The sequence below is a fragment of the Heterocephalus glaber genome, unplaced genomic scaffold, assembly GCF_053883595.1.
Source record: "Heterocephalus glaber isolate CG9 unplaced genomic scaffold, H.glaber_assembly_v1.0 deba00001547, whole genome shotgun sequence".
Taxonomy (NCBI): Eukaryota; Metazoa; Chordata; class Mammalia; order Rodentia; family Bathyergidae; genus Heterocephalus; species Heterocephalus glaber.
The window spans coordinates 7,486,944-7,512,412 of record NW_028258340.1 but is presented as its reverse complement, the minus strand read 5'-3'; the positions used below and the strand labels follow the sequence as shown (position 1 = coordinate 7,512,412).

General features: G+C 41.8%; 1 protein-coding gene across 17 annotated transcripts in view; it reads right to left on the bottom strand.

Moving 5' to 3' along the window:
• Positions 1 to 3,001: 3,001 nt before the first annotated feature.
• Cask (calcium/calmodulin dependent serine protein kinase) overlaps positions 3,002 to 25,469 on the bottom strand; it is a 381,402-nt gene continuing 358,934 nt past the window's right edge. For 11 of the 17 annotated variants that reach the window (XM_087189842.1, XM_004849999.4, XM_004850005.4 and 8 more), the window contains 5 exons: positions 22,395 to 22,475; positions 22,209 to 22,289; positions 19,230 to 19,432; positions 11,559 to 11,642; positions 3,002 to 8,180 (listed from right to left, as the gene is read on the bottom strand). In XM_087189842.1, the coding sequence (XP_087045968.1) occupies positions 8,004 to 8,180; positions 11,559 to 11,642; positions 19,230 to 19,432; positions 22,209 to 22,289; positions 22,395 to 22,475 (626 nt within the window). In that variant the 3' untranslated portion in view covers positions 3,002 to 8,003. The remainder of the gene's footprint in view (positions 8,181 to 11,558; positions 11,643 to 19,229; positions 19,433 to 22,208; positions 22,290 to 22,394; positions 22,476 to 25,469) is intronic. The other 6 variants (XM_004850000.4, XM_004850003.4, XM_087189841.1 and 3 more) reach the window with 1 other exon arrangement.

The following is a 25,469-nucleotide window of genomic DNA, read 5'->3' as shown; positions in this document are numbered from 1 at the left end:
AAATCCAAAAAGCCCCCAATCTTTCATTTGCTTTGTGATTTCTTTTTCCTGTATAAATTTAAAAAGTTTTCCTTTTCCAGAGTGTTACTGACAACCTAATTATATTTTCTTTTCATTTGTCTAAATTTTTATATTTAAATCTTTAGTTAGCATGAAGTTAGCTTTGGTGTATGACGTCTTAAGTGTTTTAGCTTGAGAACAGATTACCATCTGGAAGGGCTACTCGCCCTCATCTACTCTTTTTACCAAGAATTTCCTTTCATTTTCTCTTCATTTGTCCAGATGAACAGCTATTTTGTGAAGATTCAAAAACATTAATACTTGGATTTTGATTTGGTTTTGTATTAAACCCACACATTAATTTGGAAAGAACTGATGCCATTAAAACATTTAGTTCTTCCATCCAAGGACATTTCTTTTTATTTGAGTCTTTTATATTCTCAGTGCAGCTTTGTCTCTTTTCATATAGAACCCATGGATTTTGCCAGTTTTTAAAGAACTTGTTGCAGTTGGGAACAGCACTCTTTTACCATTACATTTACTAACTTTATTGCTAATAGATAAGAACACTTGGTTTTTGTGTGTTTTGTAACTGCTTTTTTGGACTCAAATGGCTGTCTCTTTGTTCTCGTTGGAATTTCAAGGTACACAATGATATTATTAGCAAATGTGGCAATTTGGCCTCATTTTTTCCAGTGCTTATACTTCTTCATTCTGTTTTCGGACAGTTTTAAGAGCAACAGTAAATAATCATAGGGAAGGAGGAGATGTCAAGTAAGTAATAGAACAGAGTGTTCAGGAGGCCCCCGACTGCATTGAAATATACATTTATGTATAAACTTATACTAGCTTGACAGATATAAGTAGTTAGCATTTGTCTGTGGCAGGATTTAGTTGAATCTTCTTTTTCTTTTTTGTTTACCTATTTTTCCTAATTGTTCTGTAAAGATTATGTGTTATTTAGGTAATTTTAAAATAATGGCATTTTTTAATGCATTTATTATATCACTTTTAGGTGAAGTATATTGGCTGTAGCTTGAAGTAGCTCTTCTTTGCCTGCTCAGGATACTTCCTATCTTATTTTAAGGATTTTTGGGGGGTTTGTTTCTTTTAAAATTGGAACTGGGTGTTGAATTCTGTCATTTCTTTTTTGGCAGCTGTGAAAATGATCATAGTTGATTTTCCTGTAACCAAGATACATTTTATATCAAATAAAATGCGCATATCCTAGACATTCACTTGAATGTGTTCTGATTATTGTCCTCACCCCTATAATTGCCACTCTACATGAGAAAGGAGGACATTCCCTCCACCCCAGAAAGTGCTAGGGCCATTCTGTGGGCAGCTGTTGATTTGTGGCAGACTTCCTTGTGTGGCTTCCATTTCCCCATCTCCATCCTCGGTGTGGCATCCTGTAGGCCTGGAGCCACATGCGAGGTCCCAGCAGGCTGCCCCCTGTGCACGCCCCTCCAGCCACTCATCAGAGCATTCTGGTAACAGGGTAGCTGGTGCTCTGCGGGGCATGTGGTCAGGGAAGAGGGATATAAAGCTGCCTTTCAAGGAGCAAAAAGGGTACGAGCAGTAGCTTGGGTTTTTAGTGATCTTGCCTAAGAATGTGTCTATGGCAAAAAGTGCTTTCTAGGTCTCACTTTCTGCGGCGCAGAGAGGGGAATAGGTGTGACAACATCATCCCCCACGTGGCCAGAACCATGAGATTTTGTCCTCAGTCCCCATGTCTGGTGTACTTACTCACTGCAAAAGTCAAATGTCACCTTCTAGAACCTTCTCTCCCAGAGCACCCATTCCCTTTGGGCGGGGTTGCTAGCTTGTACTACTGCATTGTTCTTTCAGGGAGCTTGCTACCCTCAGTGACCATGAGCTCAAGGACTCAAGGTCACTGTTGGCTACCCTGAACCAGTGTCATCGCCTGTGTCTTGAAGATCACTAGCCTTTGCTGAAGAGTTCATGGGATGATATCCAGTGTTATTTATTCAGCTTATCATATTATAGTCGACAGGGTAAAAGCATGGAAATATAAGTTTATATTTATTTCTACTGGCTTAGTATTGACATGTATGTGCCTTAGAGGAAATATGCTTATATTTATTTCTACTAGCTTAATATTGGCATATTCATGTGTCTTAAATACCATGGAGCTAAGGAAAAGCTTGATGGGAGCATTATACTTTTTGTCTTCTGTCCATCTAGGGTGAGAAATCTGTAGAAAGACAATTTGCAATTCCCTGAATCAAAAGGCCAGGGACTCAATTTGCTGTGTCTGAGTGGGATCTCAACTCTTCTATATATTTTTCATAGTGTGAAGTTTGAGTAGAGCAAATAATCACTCCTAGTTCATGTTTCCTTAGTGTGGGTCCTTCTTAAAGTGAACCAGGCAAGTATTCTCAGACTTAGCCTTTGCTGGAGCTATGTGCAACACAGGAAGCTGCCCTGCTTCTTTGCCTGGGCAGAGCTTAGGGCAAAAGCAGGAGTGAGTACAGCAGACCCCAGCCAGGGACCCAGTCAAATTGCAGAACAGCAAAGGTGTCATCAGGCGAGCCACAACACTGGAACAGGCTTCCTCTTATGGCTTTGGATACAAATGTCAGATGAGGGTTATGTTTTCTGTGCTGTGGCACTTACGTCACTAAAATCAATGTAGATTTCTATTTCTAGCAGATGTCACAACTTGGCTTTTTTTTTATAGAAATCTGAAGCTATTTTAAATCTGCATTCATATGCAAGCAACTAGGCTTGTGCTGCTCTCCATGGCAGCCATGGCTGAGGACAGAGACTTCCAGGATGGGTACCAGGAGCCTAGGACGCGATCCTCTGGGAGGGCAGGAGTTATCCCTCTTCCACTGGTGCTTTGGGAGGAGGTCTGCAAGGCCTGCACGGACAGGAACTCTACAGGGTCTTCAGAAGCTGGGCCATCCCTCTCCTCCTAACCCTTGGGTTGTTTGTCCCCAAGCTGTTTGCCCTGCAATCTGAGGAGACGACTGAATTTTCATGTTTTATACATTTTATTCATACATTTCTCCAACTTTGAAATGACGAGCCCAAATTCTATGGTTTCCCATTACACAGGATCCTACAGGTATGTATATTCTACAAAGAATACTGTGGAGTTTCTCTTCTTCCCTGTCACACGAGATAACTGATTAGGGTTTCCACTTGTACTGTGCTGGCTGCACACCAACGCCGTGGTTAAGGGATCAGGACAGGAGGGCGTGTGCTAAGGCATGTAAATAGATACACACAGAGAGAAAGAAAAGCAGGACATTTACAAAGAATCCGAACCTTTCCAATCCCTTCAGCTCTTCTTGCAAGCTAAGGCTTTGCTGTATACCCTGCAAATACTTACAATTGGATACGGTGAAATATACAACAACCATTAACATCTCTCTCTTTTTATCACTGAGACAATACTTCAAAACCTTTTATAAAAAGGTAATAATACATACAGAAAAAAGAACACGTTGGCAAAACTTTATGCAAAACCACCTCAGAACTGAGTTTGAATGGCGATGCGCCCACATTGCAATGAAACACGATGCTCTGGTCTCAGCACATGAAGGCTGTGCAGCCTTTGCACCTGGGAGCTGCCACCCAACTGCATGGCAGACATTTTGGGGACAGCTAAGACTGGCAATCCATGCCAATTCTTGGTCCCTTCCAAATGAAAAAAATAGGTGGGGCCACTAGCTGTGGACACCTATTTCTACTCCCAAGCACAACTCCTTGGATAGATTGCATTTCCCCTGGGCCCAGAGACAGTCACCCCAGGCCTCCATTGCTGAGAACATTGGTATGTCTTGGAGGTTATGCTCCAGAGAGAATGGAGCTAACTCTAAGTGGTAACCAAGTTCCAAGTTTCTGCACACATGTGGAGATGGAGTCATGCTTGGGGCCAGAAAGCAGGTCTCTTTTGTGGTTGCAACATCTCTTTCCATTTTCTTTTGCTCAGTCCATTTGCACAGGTTCAGGGGAGTTGATGGAGGATCAGGTGAGAGGTGAAAGGAACTAAGGATTCTCTCTCCCCAGGAAGAGCTAAGACTTGGGAGTGTCTGCTCTAGAGATGATGGTGCCCTCTATGCACTGCCATTTCTGTGTGCCCACCTGATGCAGACCAAGGGCGCCAGGGAAAAGACCAGAGGGGAAAATAGCAGAGAACAGACTCCTCTCACCTTTCCTCGCTTCCTGGTTGGATGTGACAGCTGAAGTTTACTCCCTAGGCTGGGCAGTCTGAGACTTGCCAAATCCCCAGGTTTAAGGCAGATGGACATGAGTGCTCGGGCACAGCCAACCATGTAGTAAGTCTCAGTATGGTTCTGAAACTGGATATACCGAACAGAGGGAACCCTGTCTTCCAAGGGATCAGAAAAGAGAAAGCTGTACCAAATGAAATGAGAGATCACAGCACGTAGCCCTTCCATAAGCTGCAAGGAGAAGAAGCAAGATCTCTTAAGAGAAGAATTGATCGGAGGTGCAGAACAAGAGAGCCACGCTCAGGGGCCTTTCCCCCTGATGGGCCACAGGGAGCCTCAGGATTGTAAGCCCTTGTAAGGAGGATGGCCTTAGGAGGCTGTGTTCAGTTCTGAAAAAGTGAAAAACACAAAATACACAACAGTTTGATGATAGGGATGAGGACCGCAAGGGGCTTGCTTTTGCAATGCTGACTGCGATGCGCTTTCTCCTCTTTCCAAAGAGACATTTTTATTAAAGAGTTTACTAATGCATCTGTTTTCTTGGTAGCTTAGCAGCAAGCTAAGCTTAACTTTGCCCCAAGTTAAGAAAATGATCTGAAGTGTGCTGTGGACTGCCTTGTCCTTCGGGGGCAGTTTGGACCCTGGGCCTCTCCCTTGTCCTGTTTCCTGGAGGGTGGCTTGATTGACTCAACTTTTGCAAGGAATGAACTGGAAGCCTTAATAAAGATACAACTACAAGCAATTTCAAAACAAACAAAGGAACACTGAGATCAAAGGCTTGGAAAGATAATAGTAGCTTCAAAAGAAGGCTTGGCCTGCTTGGCCAGGCTCCGCAGCAGGAGATGGACACTGGGACGGGAACACTTCCTGCATTTCTCCATGCAGCAGGGAACTCTGCACATCTTTAGATATTCTGCCACCAATAGGATGGGATGGGAGGATGGCATCTGAATACAAATAGCAAAAAGTAGGTCAACCATTTCTTTTCCTCTCTGAGCAGATATTTTAAACCATCTCACCTGACAGAAGAGTTATGCATTTAATTGCATCTAAAAAAGCTACAATGTTATCTTGACACTGGGAAACTTCCAGATAAATTAAATTGAGCAGTATTTTCCTTTTCAGTGTTAAAATGGAATATGCTACCTGTGCAGTCATTACTGTCTCATAATTAGAAAATCAGGACATTTCATCTTTTAAACAAAAGACTCAACACATCAAAGTGCTCCCTGTCCTGCTGTGGGGAGTAGGGTGAGGGTGGGGATCACCTTCAGACTATGGTTCTCTAGTGCTTTAATTGATCACCGATAAGATTTAGTAATCTAATCATTTGCTCTGGACTTTAAAAGAAAAAAAAATGTTTCTGCTGATGGAATGGAGGCAGCACAGAAGCTTTTAGTAATTTTCTGATTGCTTACTGGACAACTGTAATATAGCAGCAATGCACTGAAATGACTCTGAATTCAGAAATGTAAGCATTCTCTGGTAGGTCACAAAGACACTGCTTTAGAGAAGATGTACATTAGTGGGATGGAAGGGATCACTTGTTTGAGAAGTCAGTGTGTTTGTTCTAGTGCAGGGATTTCGTCATCTGCACACTGGCAAGCACAAGGCCTGCCCGTGTGCTTCTCCGAGCCTGTAGAAAGCAAGCAGGGGTGTGAGGGTTTCTACCAGAGGGAGGGGGCCTCTGCTTCACGCGTGTCACTTGTTTTCTTCTTTGTGCTTCGCTGAAAAAGAGGTAGCGTGGGCACTGTGACACTGAGAAGAGCTGGGATTGTGGTCAGTACTGCTGCGGAAGGACTGGCTGACCTTGGTGTCAGTTAGATTTAAGTCAGTCCTGACATAGCCCTGAACAACTCTTTGAATGTGTCTCTCTCCATCTAGGGCGAGACCACTGTTAGGCTTGTCTCTGGTTTGGTTGGTCACCCCACTGTGAGGCCCGGACACAAGAAGTTCACTCACTGCCTTGTCAGTATACTGCAGACCCATCTGGCCACTGACAGGAACATATCAGAAAACAGAACATCAGCAGTGTTTAGTAGCGGTGGATCAGGGCTAGGGTGCTGACAGTGTCAGAGGAGTATACAAAAATGCTTTCTTTGTTCAGTCCCTTAAGAGGAGGTGTTAGCTCCGAACACACCCTGTGCATCCTGCCAAGGCACATAGTGACAGAGGCCGTCTAACCTACAAGAAGCAAAAATGATGGTGTGTTTTCAAGGATCACAGGTTACTGGCAGTAACACACTAAGGAGAAACATTCTACTGACCTCTCGGCAAAGAGGCTGGGGACCCCCGGCCCGAATCTCCTGCACTGGAAGAATGTGACCTCATGGCAGGGTGATGAGATGGTGAATGTCTCTCAAGCAACAAGGACAGATGATCCCCTGTGCCAAGGGCTACAGCAAGAGGAAGGAGAGACCACAGGTGGCCCTGCGAGTCAGCTGCGCCCAGGCAGGCTGCTCTGTTGTCCTGTCTGCTGATGCTCACTCCTGGGCCTTCCATGGGTCAGTGAGCATCTAACGAATTATAAAATTGAAAAGATTATTGACTTGGAAACCTAAACAAATCTATAATGAAATGAAGGACCCAAAGGCATTTGATTATTGAGCACATAAAAGGAAGTATATTTAAAAAAATTGGTCAGACTGTCCTGTTAGTTCATCATTTTAAAGGAATTTACAGGGCTGTTATAGATTATTCTTTTGGAATAATTCAGTTTATAGCAAATGCCTAAACTGTTTTTTTTCATTGCACAGTATTTTCTCTTAAAATGGGTGCTTTAAAACAATTACATACAGATTAAAAATCCTCATTTCTTTGCTTAATTAAAACATTAATACTCTTAAGACAACACAGATCTGAAATGGTGAAACCAGCAATTCCCCCTCCCACCTTACAACAAATTAAATTGAGACAAAATTACAAACACATTTCACTACATGATTATTATTAATAAAAATCACTTTTTCTTGTTATTTTTTATAAAGTTGCCCGAAATGCAAGGGATGTGCATAGGTTCACAACTTAGTCATAATAGCATTTTATTCTTATTCCCCTGGGTGTGCCCCTGAACGGAATGTACTTTGCTGCAGATTACAGATTGTTTTGTCCAACACAGACACACCGACAGCATAAACGCTCGCGACTGTCCACATGCATTAAGAGTCAAGACCCAACTTCAAATCTCTAAAAGGTTTACAGGGTGCTTCAAAGAGACAGTATCACATTATCTGGATGTTACACAAAGGACTTAAAAAAATGCTATTCTAAAAAAAAAGAGAGGAAAAAAAGCCTTTTAAAAATTTGACTGTTTTGTAATCACCAGACTAATTATTTCAAATAAATAGAGAAGGAAAGATATTCCAATCCATAAAATCAGACTCTAAAAAGAATGTAGTGTTCCACCCCAAGTCAAGGTAACAGAATCACTGTTTATTATTATTAAAATAGATTATAGAAAGCAGCATCTATTTTGTGTAGTTTTTAGGGGCCTTGGAAATAAAAAGCTATGATTTCCAAAAATATAACATTCCAAAGGATTGAATAATACATACATTTAAAGATATATTTTATTAAAGTTTAGGAGAACTGATTAAAAAAGATACTGTCTCTTTAAATTAGTGTGTAATTGTTTTTCTCCTCCTATCTATTCGGACATGACAATAATTATAAATGTAGGTCACACTACAACTAGGTAAGTCTCTAGGGACCATGACCTGCTGACACAAGGCCGGTAACAAAGAGGCGTTTCCATGGATGAGGCGGCTCCCAGTTCTGCTCAGGGATGTGGAGAGAGGTTTAATAGACCCAGGAAACCGGGACCCACTGAGGGGCTGTGCACACGAGCTCCACGGCTTCCTCCAGATGTCTGATTGTCTCGTCGATTTCGTTGTTGATAATTGTGAGATCGAAGTAGTGGGCATACGTTCTCTGTAAGATATCAGACTCCTTCTGCAGGCGCTGGAGAGATTCGTCCTACAAGGGGAGGGTGAGGGTGGGCGGGGCGGGAGAGGGAAAGCACAAGGGACAGGAGTCAGATGTACTCTTTCCTTCTCTTCCTGCACTTTGTCCCAGTGTCAGAAACAGTCAGGGCCACACCTGGGCACGAGGCCAAGACGGCTCCATGACAGAGGGATGACGGGCCCTGTGGTGGCAGGGTTACACAACTCCTGCTGGCACCTGTGACTTCTCAACACACAACAGGGGCCAGGTGACAAACCAGACAACACAGACACCTCAGCAAACACATCGCCCTAGCGGGCCTCGCTGTGTTTGGCCTGGGTCGGTGGGGTGAAGCCATGTGAGGTGTATGACCTGCAGGGGTCGCCCTTCTGCCTGCTGGGAGGGCTGTGGTGGTGAGGACCAAGATCTTGGACGACCACTCCTTGGTCACCAAAGTTCTTTCAGGGTTCAGCTGCATTTGTGCCAATTCAATAAGGCCCTGCCTTTGGACAACACATTAAGCTGTATTTTTGCCTTTTCTACTTAAAGGTTCAGCATGCTTCAGGATTTTAATTATGTATAATGGGCCTCACTCAGTAGCAGTGGATGGTAGAGTCAAAAGCTTTTTGAATGTTACAGATAATATGGCTGGAACAGGTTGTTTTCCAAATAAAATAGCAACAGGCATCTAATGAATCCTCCAAAATTGGTCTACATAGGACATGGCAAGATAAGAATCATTGTTCCCACTTACTTGTTATCTCTTATGAAATAACTCTGAAGGAAGAGAAGCTACTGAACTCGAAAGAGGCCTGCTGTGGCAAAGGACGTTCCCTACACCATAGCTTGCTACACATTTTGAGAACTCTCACCCAGAGGAGCCAGCAGTGGAAGGGAATTTGGGGTCCTAAATTTGTCATGTAAATACTGCTTTTCACTAGCAGGTCTTGAGCCAGGCATGGTGGCTCATGCCTCTAATCCCAGCACACAGGAGGCTGAGGCAGGAGGATTGCTGTGAGTTCGAGGCCAGCCTGGGCTACAGAGTGAGGCGCTGTCTCAAAAACATAAAAACGGAAAACCAACCACCTCCCCCAAACAAAACAAAACAAAACAAAACAAAACAAAACGGAACAGAACAAAACCAGTTCTTTCAAGAGTGGAATTTCTTAGGGGCCACTAGAAAGACATCTGCCTTTGCCTCTTCATGGGTTAAATTTGTTATGCTGAATTCCCAAAGGCTAAGTTCTAATTTCAAACTAGGGAACTTTGTGGGTCAAATTAACCACCCGAACCCCTTTGCATCTGCCAAACACCAGGTAGGTGAACTATTGGCGTAAATCTTAAATCTATAGGGATGCAATTAAGTATCTGTATATCTGATTAACAATCAAATTAGGGTGTAAACTTGTCTTGTGTGGCCTGTCATTACTGTGTACCAGATCTAAGTACAGTTCCTGGCACATAGCAAGTGTGTAATAAATGCTGTGGAAAGAACAAGCACTTGACTGGCCAGTACCTGCCACTGCAGGACTTAAAATTATTAAATCTATAATTGAGGGACCAAGTGATTCTCCTAGGGAATGAGGGCTTGCACTTAAAAAGCACAGTATTTTCACTGTGGCTCTACTTTATAATGAACACAATGTAATAACCCCTTTTTAGGAACATGTACTCACCCAAAGAAGGAACAAAGTCATTCTCTGGGCTGGGGGAGCCTATTGAAAATACAGTCCCGGCATAAACCCACTAGCAGAGTTTATGATTTGCTTAGCAAGCTGGGCTGATGAAAGTATTCAATAAAATTTATGGCTGAGGGCATCAAATTTTTGATATTGCTCTCTTTATAGAAAAATAAAGCTCCCTCTTACGGATCTTTTAAGCTGAAGCTCTATTTGTCAGTTTCTTCCTTGACAATTTCTTGTCTGTGTGTTTGACTTACATGTGAGCAGAGTTAAACTCAGTCAAAACAAAATGCCATTATTCTAAGAGCAAAAGCAAGGGTTTGTGGGAACAAGATGTCTACATTCTACATCTATGAAAAGAAACAAGGCTATGTTTCACCACCTCCTAGCTGGTACTTACAGGAACTTTTCTGCACCATTTTGGCAGCTATGGAAAATTAGTAAAAGGGCAGGAAAACAGGCAAAACAAAAACAAAAACAAAGCAAAGATGATAATTCAAGAAAAATACATGGTAACCAAAGGATAAAAGCTAACCACAGTGTGAAGTTTCAAATATGCTTGTATATTAAGTAAAATGGGAAAGTTGAATTTTACAAAGGAATATGACTTTTACAAACCAAATGACAAAAAATGATGACTGAAAATATGAGTAATGTAGGTAAATCTAAACATTTGACCTTCCTTAAAGGCATACAAAGTAAGAATTTCTAACTCTTAACTGTACAGTAAGCTTGGATAGGTTTAGGCCTGTGTTTATTGAACAGCACTAAGAGTCCTCTGATGGTTTCTAGAACTTTCTAAACTAAAGTTCTTCAGGGTAACTCTGTACAGGAGTCTCCCTTAACCAAGGAAGTAACAGCAGGTAGGCACCATTACACTTAGCAGGCATGTGACACTAACCTTTATCTGCCCAGCACCCGAAAGCTTTCTGAGTGGGCATAAGAGATGGCTCAGCCAACATTCGCAGGCGTTCTCTCTCTAGCAGCTGACTTGAGTTGGCTTGGGAATGGGCATAGCTCATTTTTTATGTTTTTGGTGATGGGGATGGAACCCAGGACCTTGTGCATGGTAGGCAAGTGCTCTATCACTGAGCTACACTGCTTGCCAGATAGAGCTCATTTCTAAGTTTGGTAGTCTACAGGGCCTAAAATAGAAGTGGGCATCTGAGCACCCTGGCCAAGGTCATGGATTCCCTATGGCTCTCTTTAGGCTAAGCAGTCCTTGATCCTGAACTGGTCCAAGGCTGGTATGCTCTTAGAATGATCAAATCAGGAGAGGCAGTGGGTGGGCAGCTCTGGAGGGTGAAAACTACCTGGAAAACCTCTGTACCGGGAAGGGGAGGCTGACGGTATTTACCTTTGGATTTTAGAAGCAGACTTATTGGTAAGGCTACAGGCAGACCCACTGACCTCCCTACTCCACATCCTGTCTCGCCAGAGCAGACTTTTGCTGTGAATGTAGACTGACATGCTTCAGACTGTGCTGGGGACCCAGGCTGTGATTTGTCTAGTGGTTCTGATCTCAGAAGAGCCTCCTTGTTTATGTTGCTTAATTCCGAATATTGAAAGAGGACCTCAAGCTCTGGAGATATGACTGCTCAGTATCAAAGACAAAGATGAGCTTTGCTTAGTTGTCTTGATGAAATGGGGCCTGGGTGTTGAGTGCACAACACACGTGCATCCTTACAATGGCTTGTGCTTAGTTGGGGGAAGAAGAATTCATCCTTACCTCATTTAAGCCTGGAGTGATGGTTGGTGCAGCAATAAAAACAACAAAAGGAGCAAACTCTGCAGTTCTCAGGACCTTCAGTGCCTGTAAAACAGAGAGAAAGAGAGAAAAGAGAGACTTAAAAGGAGAAATAAGTAATATGACTTTCAAATTAGTCCATAAAAATTCAGACAACTGAAAAATTCAAGCCAAGGTTCAAATTTTTGGCAAGATATTATGAAATGCACCAATTTTATAAAGAACATATATCACTTCTTTTCTTCTAAAGGATGGGCAATAGTTTTCAGAAAATAAATGTTGACAAGCTGGACATTTTTCTTATGAATCTCATGAATCAATCAGATTCATTTTTCTTCATAAAAGTCAGCACTGACTAGATGAGTTAATGTCCATTTGAACCTGTTACTAGTTGGAGCATGAATTTTAATGGATGGGAAAAGCATTTTGGAGGGAGATTTGGACCTACAGGCTGGCTTCACACTGATCCGGAGCCTACTTTGTCACATTTCACACGGAAAATTGCCAACCAAGGGTAGCAAACCCTGGCTCCTCTAAGTGCGCAGGCTGCATTCACACTTATATAGGCCTTTTGAGTTGCCATGATGAAGGGACCCTATGGGGTGCATGAGGAAGGGGACTTTGCCCAGGGCTGGAGTCAAGGCCCAGGGCCTTTTAGCTTCGCCTTGCCACTAAAAGAGACTGTATGGCTGTGGGCAGTGCACTGCCCATGACAAAACGTGGCACTCAAGAGAGGACTTCTGGGTCCCCTTTCAGTACCCTCCCAAGGCATGGCAAACCTCTACCTGTGCAAGTTCCTATCTGCATAGAGACTCTGCAGAGCTGTAAGCCCATGTGGCTGGAGTGGATTCTGCTAGGGCATCACTGCTTCAGCTCCTCCCCGGGAAGGAAATGACACTGTGGAGGTTATACATGCTCCTTCGAGGACACAACCTAACACATCTAGGTACCCAATCCACAAGTGACTGACATGTAATTAATCCATGTGTGGGGTAAACATCTTGCTGTTTTTAAACAAGAACTTCATACATCTATTTTGTTATCTATGTATTTTGCTTTTTAAATAGTCTTTAAATTTGCTTGCTTTCCCCTATTCCTGTTGTTCTGACTTTTGATTGACTTACTGTAATAACAGCTGGACTGGTTCCCTGCCTCCAACTTTGCTGTTTTCCAGCTTACACTCTACCCTGCTACTAGAATGATCTTTCAGAAATGCAAATCCCATAGTTGCCTTGGTCAAAACCCTTCAACAGCTGCTTCTTGGTCTTGAGATAAAGGTAGGCTCCTTGGCACGAAAGTCAGGTCTCTCCCTCATAAGCTGGGGGCATGCTCACCTTCTTCAGCGTCCCCCCCTTTGTCCCCTCCATGGACTGGCCTCACTGAACTATTTCCAGTTCCAGAAAGGGTCAGATTCTCCCTGGCTTCCTGTCCTTTTTTACTCACCTCTCTCTCTTCCTGGGCCTCCCAGTCTCTCTCCCCTTCCCTGCTCTCCTTTTTACTTGGCTGAGTAATCCTTCAGAACTCAGTCCTAATGTTCTTCTCTCTGGGAAGTTCTTTGTAAGCCCTGAGACCTTTCTGTGTACTCCTGAAGTCCCCATTCCAGTTCAAACACAAGTCCTTGGGGACCTTGAGGGCAGCCACCGCATGTTGTTCAGTTGTCTCTATCATGCCTAATATAGTATTGGGCATAAACTGCCTTTATGATTCAATTAAATTAGAAAAGGGTGAATCTGACTTGTACAAAATTTGTCTTTTGAGATAGGTTCAATTAGAGAGCATGCTGCTCACTTGGCCAAAGGGAATGCCTTGGCCTCTGAGTACCCAGGCATGTAAGAGACAAACTTGATGTTAAAGGTTCTGACTTTTCTATTGAGTGTAAGCTGCACTTTCCCTAGGATTCTACTTCTGAGTTTTGTTTCCATGGTGTCTTCTAGCTGATGAAGAGAACCTGGTCCACTGTCTTATCTGTCCATCAAAGTTCTTCTTTTTTGAGGTGCTGGGGAGCCTTGGCACTGAGCTACATCACCTGCCCTTTAAAATTTTTTTAAAAAAAATTTGAGACAGTGTCTTGTTAAGTTGCTAAATGGCCCAGGCTGGGTTTGAGCTTGTAATCCTCCCACCTCAGCCTCCCCAAATACTGAGTTTATAGGGTGGTGTGGTGGCTCCATCAAAGTTCTTTAATTCTTAAAATCACAGGCTCAGAGTCCCCTGTAAGAAAGCTCTTCAAGGTTGTACATGTTCACTTTTGAATGAGGTAACTGGCAATTTCTTTGCCAATCCTTTTGTGACTAACAACTTTAGAAAGGGACAGGCATCATGAAAAAGCCCATATATAACTCAGTGGAGCTGAATGGAAGTCCTTTTTGTCAATATTTTCTTGGGTCTCCTTTCCTTCCTTTCTGTGCTCAAGCATCAGGTGACTACAGGGTCATTAGGGAAGTAAAATTTTCTCATCCTTCCTCCCCTGTCTGTCTGTCTGTCTGTCTCTCTCTCTCTCTCTCTCTCTCTCTCACACACACACACACACACACACACACACACACACACACTCACTCACCCACAGCCAGCTTTCAGGCAACTGAAAAGGAGGAAAATCCTACTTGATTCTGTCCCTGAAGCATCTGAGTGACAGATGGATGTCTCCACAGCCTCCATGCTGAACAGAACCCAGAGATGATGAAGTGGAGAATGACGCCCCAGGTGTGAAATGTTTTCTCCGTTCAGTGACCAGCTTGACAGCTACACAATCCTTTGAATGCTTTGTGTTCCAGCCTGCTACCATGTTATAATGCCAGAGCTGGCACGTGTATCCCATCAGTCTGCCCTCATAGCCACGTGAGGGTCACCTGCATTAAATGTAGGAAACCACCAACCAAGGCCATGTTCATCACATCGCCAAATGCCTCGTGTCTAAGAATCACTCATAGGCCTTTATCCAACCCCCTTGCCCTGGTTGCCAGGAAGTTCAGAGACAAATTTAACTTTATCACAGTAACTACAGTAGCTCCCATGGTCAGCATATTGGCTTCCTTCTCCTTCTCATGGCTTTGATTTTTTATTTCTATCCTGCAATATTGTATTGACCAAAATTCTAAGATGCCTCAAATCCTGACAGATTTTCATGTCCAGTAGGCCTCATGTCTTCAGCAGCCACCACACATTTTCTCACTTGTTCCCAAAGGCCTCTGTCCCCATACCCTGCTCTCCTTATGGCTTTCATATGGGTGCCATTTTGGGTGCAGTTTCTGCTTGGCTGAGGTTCAGAGTCACTTCAGGGCCAGAAATGGAACTGCTCACAAGGATTCCCCTCCTTTGGGCAGTTAACAGCTGACTTAAAGATGAATTCTGAGTCCTCTTTCTCAAGATGAGACACAAATGTGTTAATAGTCATAAGCAAATCTCCCTTTCTGAATCTCAGAGAAGTTCAGAGAAAGAGAGACAGAGAGATAAAGAGACAGAGACAGAGTATGCAAGAGAGAGCACAAGAGAGCACATATATGCACACTCACACTCATCAGATCACTGAAAACATGCAAGATTGAAATAGTCAAAGTAACATTAACTTAGCAGTTAATTTTTTAGTTTTACTTTGTAGAGATAAATTGATTTTCTGGCTTATCCATGTATGGCCAAGAATTAATCTCAGTTAGTTTCTTCAAGGAACAATATCTCATTTGACCCAAGTATGATGTAGGTGAGACTAATCTAATTTGCATAAACAATACACAAGGGTAAGCAGCTGAGTCATTTTGTACAAAAATCTAGGGGTTTAAGGATGAGCAGAGTAACACTAGAAAGGCAACTAATTTAACAAAATGGCCTCTGGCTCACAATCACAACTTGGCTTTTTTTTTTTTTTCCAGTGCCGGAGATGGAATCCAGAGCCTCCTGCTTGCTAGGCAAGCACTCTACCACTGAGCTCCACCTCCAGCTCCTGGCTCTTGTTTTGAAGTACTGTTGAGATTCCTAACAAGGTCAGAAACTACTTCTTGATGATGACCTTTCCCTCTGTGGGCAAAAGCAAAACTACTCATGTTCTGCTACTGTTAATTTTTTAACACTACCAATGGACCAATCGCTCTAAAACTGTTACTTTAAGCTCTGATTATATACTGGAGCTATTACAGTTTCAGCATTAGTGGTATAGTTTAGTTTCTAAACCATGAGAAATAGGTCCTACTGTAATGATGGCCAACCTTTAAGAGACTGAGTGCCCAAACTGCAGCCCCAAATCCACTTGTTTATCACAAAGTGACAACACTGCAATTAAACTAAATACTGAGATTTTAGCTTAGAAAAAACAATTGTTATCCGATGCTTGGCTGTGGGGTGATTTGGCTTGCACGCTGACAGGGGTCTGTGTGCCCATTGTGGCACACATGCCATAAGTTTGCCACTACTGTTCTATGGTTTTTCTTAGTGTCACTGCCTTATAGATTTTTTCTAAACGTTTTAAGAAATTGAGATTTAAATTGTACAACTACATACAGGGTGGACCATCTTGAGGATCCCTAGCAGGTGGCCACTGTAGAATGGTACAGTGAAAGGGGGTTGGGCCTTATTATTTTAACAGTTCAAGTACAAACCCCACTTATAATTGGCTGTAAAACCCTGGCCAAGTCACAATCACATTAAACGTTGGTTTCTTCATCTATGGAAGTAAATACTGATTTCTACCACATAGGGTTACAAGGATTAGGTAGCAATAGTGCTTGGCAAAATATAAAGCACTACATTCTGTTATTATTTTAAAAGAAGCCAGGTTACTAACCTTACTAATTTTCCTATTTTAATGTCTTTACCAGGGCCTTCTAGGTTTAAAGTTGAACTACAACATCTTTTTTCTTTTTCAGTACCAGGGATCAAACACAGGATCTTGCGCTTGCCAGGCAGGTGTGGTGCCACTGAGCTATATCCCCGGCCCTACAACACCTTATTACATAGTATTATTGGGCATGTGCTCAATTTGGATTTAAGTGTCTACAATAAATTAAGATGACCCCAAATGTTAGACCTGCACCAGGTGAGCTCAACACCAGCATCAGGTGGTCTTTCTATGGTCCACATGTGTGCACATGGCCCCAGCTGTGGTACATATGAGAGGAGTTAAAAAAATGCCACAGATGCTTTCCTTGTTACGGGCTGTTTCTGATATACAAGGGAGGAAGGGATTTCACCTCACAGCTTATGTTCTTAATTGTATTTTCAGCTCTTGGCATAATGCTTGGCATATAAATGCTTACTACGAGATTGCTGAATCAGTCTGTGAGGCATGGTAGTAGGGGAGCTAACCTATTGAGCTGGGGCAGGAAAGAGCATGGAGAAAAGTGTCCTAAAGGAGGGAGCCTCCCTGGAGCAACAAGGCTCTGCCTGACAGTAAGTGGTGGCCCCGGGCATCCTGATAGCAGGACTTTTGCCAACCCTAAACAGAGTGGGCTGAGGGTAGAGGCCCAAGGGCAAGGCCCCTTGGTGCAGACTCTGCGGGCATCCCAACTGTACTGTTGTACACAATGGGCAGTGTGTGACCAGGGCTGGGTGTGAGTCTGGACTGGGCAGGAGAGCCTGGGACCAGCCCAGCAAAGGGAGCAGGTCCTGGGCCATCCTGGTCCCCAGGGCTGCTGGCCCAAAGAGGCTCAGGCAGAGACCAGGATGCCTGTGGCCTGCCCTCAGGGGTCAATGGACTTGAGATATCACAGTTCTGAGAGATGGGGACACAGGAATCAGGGAAGAAGAGTGCAGGTGAGCTCATCCAGCTGTCATGGGAGCAGGGACAGTGTGGCCAGCCAGGGCAAGGAGGTGCTCTGGGGCCAAGTGCGATGGTAAAAGGAACTGCTGTGGCTGTCCTGATGAGGCTGAGAGAAGGGTCTCCCCCTCAGCAGTGCAGAGCAATGCATGGCTATACAAGGGTAAAGGGACAGGGAGAGCTGGACTCTATGAGTGGAGCAGCAGCGGCAGCAGCAGTGGTGGTGGCAGTGGCAGCAGCGGCAGTGGCGGCAGCAGCGGCAGCAGCAGCAGCAGCAGCAGCAGCAGCAGCAGCAGCAGGTAAGGCAGAAAGTCCTTGACAGTGGACTTAGGTAATGCAGAGGGGTCTTTAGAGCCCTGCAGCCAGCATACTGCTAGAGACATTACTACCAGCAGAAAACGACGTTCAGGTGAAGACCAGTGTGGAACCCAAGGAGAGGATGTCGAAGACCAGGACCAGGATTGAGACCTTGCCTCTAGCCACCCCTGGCCAGAAGATTTTTCCAATCCCTAGTAAGGAGGGATTAGTAGTTAAACAAAAATCAATCTGCGTTACACATTATCATATTTAGTTCTATATAGGTCTAAGTTAATTGTTAAGTAACTTTTAGTTTTTACCATATTGTTGTTTTCCTCCCTAGCTCCTGAACCAGATCCTTGTGTGATTTCCAAAGTTCCAAGTTCAAGACTCCATCAGGTGTTATAAAATGGAAAGAGATGAACCCACTGGCCATGAGTTAGGATCTTGGAGCTCAGAAACTGAGGTGTCAAGTGCCAGCTCACACAGACCTGGCTATGCAGGTTCTGTCTTCCCTGTGGGGATAACTAGGGGACCAAGTCTCATGTGGTGGCCCTTGAACAAGGAATTGCCCTGCTTGAGATGGCCATGTAAGCCTCCGATAAACAGAGCTTGCTTGAGGGGAGCTGGTCTACTGGTTCAACAGGTGGTGTATTGATTCTATTTTAAGGGATAAGGGATTTGGGGTGGAGGTCAGTCTTAGAAATGTCCAACCTGGGAGTCACAAGGGTGCCCACAGCCTCTCCTATAACCTTTCCCAAGACTTTTCTTCTGTGCTTTAAGTGCTCAGACATGAAAAAATAGCTTGTCAGCATTTTTTTCTCTTTTTTGCAGTGTTGGAGATGGAACCCAGGGTCTCGAACATGCTAAGCCCACGACCTACCACTGAGCTACACCCTCAGTTCCTTTGATGTCAAATCCTCAGCTTTCTAATTTTCAAGTTTTATTAACTTCTATTGCTTCTTGCATGACACTTACTTACACATCACTTAATCATTTCTGCATCCAGCTCCCCTTTGAGTTCTCTCCAAGTTCTCCATCTCTCTCCTAGTTTTAGCTCCAGCTCAGGCATCGTCCTCAGGTATGGAAATGGCACAGGCTGAGTGTCACCCTACCTCTCCATTCCTGTTTCATCTGACATCTGGGCTCACTTACACCTGCCTTCTAAAAAGCTAGTGAGGCGTTTCAGTTTCTTGCTAGTGATTAATATAAGATGCTGGCAGATGCTCTGATGGTCTAGCATGAGCTGTACCAAGAGAGAAAAGTGGCTGTTGTGATGAAAAGTGCCAGAGTCTCATTCTGAGGTCAGATGACTGTAGGATTTCTGGCAGGCATAGACCCAATCAGACACTGTAGTGAGCTTCTGAGTATAATAAGTCTCTTAAGAAAATAATATGTTTCTTAAATACATGCTGTGTGCACTAAGTCCAGCCATTAGTCGGTGTGCATTCTAGACTGTTTGTTACCCAACAAAGTCTTGACTATTGATACTTTCCCATAGTGTATGGAATTATTATGCAACCCATGACTTTCTGATGGCATTTTGGATTTCACAGTCTGAGCTTATCATCATACAGGCAGCATGGAGGGGGTTCAGGATTGCTGGGCAGTACCTGAGGCTCTACATCCAGGATTGCAATCAGCCCCTGCTCGTGGATCTTCCGAATGGTCTCCAGTTTTGTCCCATACATTGCGTCTTCGTGGCTGCCATATTCCAAGTACTCATTATTTGAGATGTCTTGCATCATTTGGTCATGAGATACAAAGTAATAATTCTTTCCATTTTCTTCATCTTTCTTTGGAGGTCTTGTTGTATCTGCAAAGTGACATGTCAGAAGCGGTTTAAAAGGCTGAGCTGATAAGCTTATGTTCTCAATGGACCTACTCAAACTCAATCTCTTCTTAAAAGCTGTGGATTCTTGAGTGTGTGTTTCACACACCCATTCCCAGCCCCAGTAGCTTTGTACAACCAAATCCTAGAAACTATATTTGTCTGTGTATATCAGGCCACACAGCAGCCAAATTAGTTGTTTGGTTTGATAAATATTTCAGTGTTTTGAGATATATTGCATTCTTCATGGGTCACTATGAGAGAAAGACATGGAATGACCCAAGATAAACACAACTTAATGTAGTTTCATCTCGAGGAGAAGGAAGAAAGAAGAATAAAAAAATGGAAACCTACATATGGTTATTTAAATTTAAGTTAATTATAATGAAATAAAATTAAAATTCAGCTCCTTAGTCTCACTAGCCACATTTCAGTGGTTGAATGGTCACATCTGCCTAATGGCTATTGTACTGGACAGTACAGATATCAAATGCTACCATCAAAGAAAATTCTACTGGATGGTGCTAATCTGTAGTGCCTCACATAAGGAGAATGTTAGAATACAGACCTTAGCAAGGCATGGCCATACTTACTGTAGAAGTCCTAAACCAGGAGGTGGAAAACTAGCTCATGGGCTAAATATGGCCTGCTATCTTTAAATTTTATTAGAATAATGCATGCATATTTGTTTATATTTTGTCTATGGTTGCTTTTATGCTACAGTGGCAAAGCTGAGTAGTTGTGACAGAGACTGTTGGTTTTCAAAGTTTCAAATGTTTACTGCTTGGTTCTTTTCAGAAAAGGTTTGCCAGCCTCTGACCTAAATGAGTATATACTAAAGCAGTGGTGGCAAACTTATGGCATGCATACCACAGTGGGCTGTTTGTATCATTGAAAGCTCTAAAAGGTTTGCCATCTCTGTACTAAACTATATGCCAGTATGCAAAACACACTTTTGCAAATGGTTTTCTAGACGAGTCATGAACATTGGTTTTAAATTTCTCTCCCTTTCTCTTTTCTCCCTCCCTTTCTTTTTTCTCTTTCTCTGTTTTGTTCTTTCCCTCTCTTTCAAATTCTTCCCTTCCTCCTTGCTTCCTTCCTCAAGTAAGAACAAATTTATGCTTCTCCTTGCTGCATATGAGGCTCCAATCCAATGAGGAATTCCTCCTTTCCCAGTAGGCCATTAGAACTGCCAGCTGTCATGGACATGAAAATGTGGACAAGGGCCGGGGATTTAGCTCAGTGGCACTGCGCCTGCCTCGCAAGTGCAAGGTCCTGAGTTTAATCCCTGGCACACACCCACAAAAAAGTGGATAATTTAACACGTCCTTGCTGGCTTGAACTACCAGTGGTATATGCATGACTGTCACGTGAGTGGCTTGTACCACTGATGGTACAAACAGATATAATCCCTTTTATTGGTCTTTTTACTAAGGAAATTAAATCAGAGCTGCCTGGAAGTGAGACATATGAATTACAGCCCTTTCATGAATGTGTTAAAGAGGAGCCCTTTCTCCAGGAACATCAAAAGTTGAAGAAATGTCATAATATATTGATGTTGGACTGTTTTCAGTCATCACAGTAGTTAAATGTATGTTTTATATACATTTGGGGGGTTAAATATTTCAGAGATTAGACATCACTGATGCTAACAAAGGTAAGGTTTAAAATCAGTCTAGTTAATTGGCTACTTAATAATGCAGAGAGAGAAACTCGACTATGTTAGCCAAGGTCACAGTACTCATGATCTAGTCCTAAGGAGAACTAAAAGAACATTTGAAAGTGTCTTACTAGAAAACTCCAGTAACATCAATTGCAATGACACTTGATAAACTTTTCTTATGTAAGTAAGAGTGATCTTATGAAGCCTCATGGGTCTCTGAGGTGTACAGATAACAGAAAGTGGTGTTGACCTTGTTTCAGGAAGGGGCCAATCCTGATGTTTTCTCCTGCTGCTCTTAAAAAAACCATTTTCCTTTAGCTCTTCCCATCCTGAACAAAGCTATAACTGCCAGAGAGCTTTTGGAATTGAAGTGTTAAACTTTAGAATAATTAAAATAGTAAAATGATAGTGTTAAGATGGCTACTACTTATCCAACATCTGCTAAGTGTTTCATACATATTGCTCTTGAATCCTCTTTACAATCCTGAGATTACTTCATTTCACAGCTGAGGAAATGAAGAGGACACAAGTTAAGAAGAAGACATAGAAAGGTAAAGGGAATTAAAAATCTTACAGATTTGAAATTCTTTTTAGTAAACAACTGATAGCACACTGATTGGGTTTTAAAAGTGCTAAGAAGTCAACATTGAGATAATGATTAAGGGTGCTTGCTTCGGCAGTACATATACTAAAATTAGGTAATGATTAAGGGAAATACTGTTGCATCAGGGAAAATGATACAACTATTAAAACTTATTTTTATGAAGAACAATTCATCTAAGTAATGTTTATGGCATACTGTTAGAAAAACTGGGTCACAAACATAATGGACAAGTCCATTGTTACTAAAAAAGCCCACAAATAAAACACAAATATGCTATACATAGATTTATATTAAGAGAAAACTAGAAGGGTACCTATTATTGGAAGATGGAGGTTGGGATTATTATTATTAACTCATTTTCTTTGTTGTGCTTTTTGGGATATTGTAATTTTTTAAAATGAACACTTATTACTTATGTAATCAGAAATAAGATCAAATTGTCATGTTAAAAAGTAACAGAAAAAATAGAATTAAGAGACTGAACCATTGCTTACGTGGAATAGGGTATGCAAACCGGTCTGGGTGCTTTGTGATGAGGGTGTTTTTTATGTGTCTTCTCCCAACACCATGCGCACCTATGTCATTTTTGGAAAAGAATGTTAAAATTGACAACTGTTAATAATGTTTGCAACATGTTTTGAAGGTAAGAATAAACAAACCATTTATACATTCAAACTTACCTAGTAAGACTAGTGTTTTCCTTTTGAATGCTGGAAGTTTTACTACTTCTTCGTATGTGACAAGATCTAATTGATCAAACACTAAAATGCAAAGATTTAGAAGAACAGTAAATTTATGGAATGGAGATTTCATGTAGGTAAATTATAATTTTACTGAAACTAGATTATATTAAAACCATGTCTTTAAAGATATGAGTTGAATTTATGATACATGGCTTACATGTAATTTAAGCCATATAGTCCTTAGGGGAGAAAATTTCATTTTTAAGTCCATGAAAATGTACTTTACAACCAGGGGCATCCAAAGATATGTTGAGTACATGCATAAAGTCCAGTTCTAAAGGATACTGCATAACTTTTCATGCAGTATCCAACAAATCATTATGTATTCATTCAAAATCACATGCTCTTCATATTTTTACAATTCTAAGAAATCAGCAATACTAAAAAAAGTCTATAGACACTGACCAACATGAATAGATCATGAATGCAACTAAAGCCAACTAAGAGAGGGGCTGGCTAGATCATCTTTAGAGATGGATGAGAAATATATGGCCAGCTGGCTTTAAATGTCATGGTTCCTTCTTTCAATAGAGTTGATGAAGACAGCATGCTACGTTCTTTCAAAGTCAAGTTCTGTAACTGCTTCACAGGCTTTTAAAGGAGCATCTCACAAGTTTTATCATAACCCAGGTATCTGTTCCATGGGAAATCTAGGGTGCATAAGTAGGGGAACGTACTTCCCTGGCCCTGAAGCCAAGCCAGCCATTACGTGGGAAGCTGTGTGTGATAAATCAGGATGGACAGAATGGAAAGAACATGAAGGAGAGTCTGAGGTCGGAAACCTTTGCAAAAGGGGAGTTCTCTAATTATTACAGACTGGGAAGAAATACTTTAAAAATACATATATTTTTTGGGCCGGGGGTTTAGCTCAGTGGCACCGCACCTGCCTCACAAGCACAAGGTCCTGAGTTCAATCCTTGGTACCAAAAAAAAAAAAAAGTATTTTTTTTCTGAAACCTCCCTTTTAACAACAGAAGAACAATTACAGAAACAATTTCAAGCAATGTGTGAAAGTTTTCTGAGTGAATGACTTTCTGTTGAAGTTCCATATGGTCTGATTCTCACACACACTTGAAAATTCTCACAAGAAGGTTAAAATCATGTGTCCATGTTTATTGCATTTTTCTTTTTTTTTGGTACCAGGGATCGAACTCAGGACCTTGCGCTTGTGAGGCAGGCGGCAGCACCACTGAGCTAAATCCTTGGCCCGTTTATTGCACGTTTAAAACATGGTCATATGCAAATGTTGCCAGGCACACACTGAAGTTTCCATTTAAAAGAATAAAGAATTAGCCCTAGATTTTAGACGGATTGAAATAAGTTCAATAAAACTGATTCTATGGTGGCATAAGGAAATTTGGGATGCTTTGGTTAATTGTTAAGAGGGCTTCTGCTCTCAGAGAAAATATGGTCAAATAATTGTATCAGCTCAGTCCTTAACACTTGTGATCTGCCCAGTAGCAAAGAACCTTATAATGCAAAATAAGATACTCTGGAATGCAATACATCAGAAATGAACAAAAAGTATCAAATATTCTCAAAAAACATATTTTTCTTGGCTTTTTTAAAATTTTATTTTTTATTTTTTTGGCTTTTTAAGACAGGGTCTTGCTATGTAGTCCAGGCTGGCCTTGAGCTCACTATATAGCCCAGGCTTGTCTGGAACTCACGGTGATCCTCCTGCCTCAGCCTCCTGAGTGCTAGGATTACAGATGAAAGAAATATATAAAAAGAAATATGATATGTTAAAATAAGGGTTAGTGCATATTAATGGGTAACTTGATTCCATAAATGTTGACCGAAAGTCTTTAGAGCATATTCTCTCAAAACAGCTAAAACCAGACAAATGTTTTCTGTGTTCAGAATGGCTCGCTTATAAAATTAAAGTGAATATAAGGCACTCTGCAGTAGAATTAGCAGGTCATGTTGCAGTGGCAATGGAGTGATGAGAGTTGCAAAAATAAAAGCAGGAGTGCTTATGACATTGCTTTTTGTACCTGCTGCTCTCTGAGTGATATTTCCATTAAGAAAAACATGCTCACGAGAGAAGAATATCAATAAGCTGATATGTGTTAATATATGAAAATAATCAAGCATCTTACAAAAGAGCAAGATGATGATGGCCCAAGCATTCTGAATGGTACACACATCCTCTCCATCTACAGTGCCTGAACTCTAGTACTCTCGTCCTACTGAACTGACTTGTCCTTTTATTTTTCTTGAGTTAGTGGGGATTGAATCCTGAGCCTTGAGAATGCTAGGCAAGTGCTCTACCACTGAGCTACATCCCTAGTCCAAGACTCATAATTTTTGAAAAACACATAAAAATGAGTTAGATATCAACAATCAACATCATAAACGAATGAACAGGTATGTTAAACACCGGTGAATAAATGAATGAATAGCATGAAGAGGTTACTTGGTCTAAATGAAATTGCCACGTGGTCATAGGGTTATGAAACAATGAAAAAGGATGTTGTAAAATAAGAGATACAGGAAAATTAGGAGTACTTAAAGACTGAATTTTTAAAGGTCTTAAGTTGCTTGCTGATAAAAAAAAAGGACTTAATAAAATGAAACCATCAAAACACAGGTTACTTACATGCACGGAGGCCATTGAGAGTGAGACAGCATGAAAAATGCACAGGGTCATTGAAATATGGCTTTTCATTTATTAGTAAAATAAAATATAATATGCACAAAATAAACTTTATCATGCAATATTCTAAACACAAGGCAAATAAATAACATTAAGAAACAAACTCACTTTAATAAAAATTCAATCATATCCCTATATAAAAGCCAATGGATTGTATACACTAGCACATACATGTGTGTAAAAATTTCATGTGGAGATTTAGAAAAAACCCTCTCCAGAGAGCACAGGTATAGAAACATTTCGCTTTTTACTCTGTACTTCCCTCTATTGTTTGCAACGTCTAGTCATTTGTGATTATTATTATTATTATTTTTTTTGTGGTACTAGGGATTGAACTTGGGTCCTTGCACTTG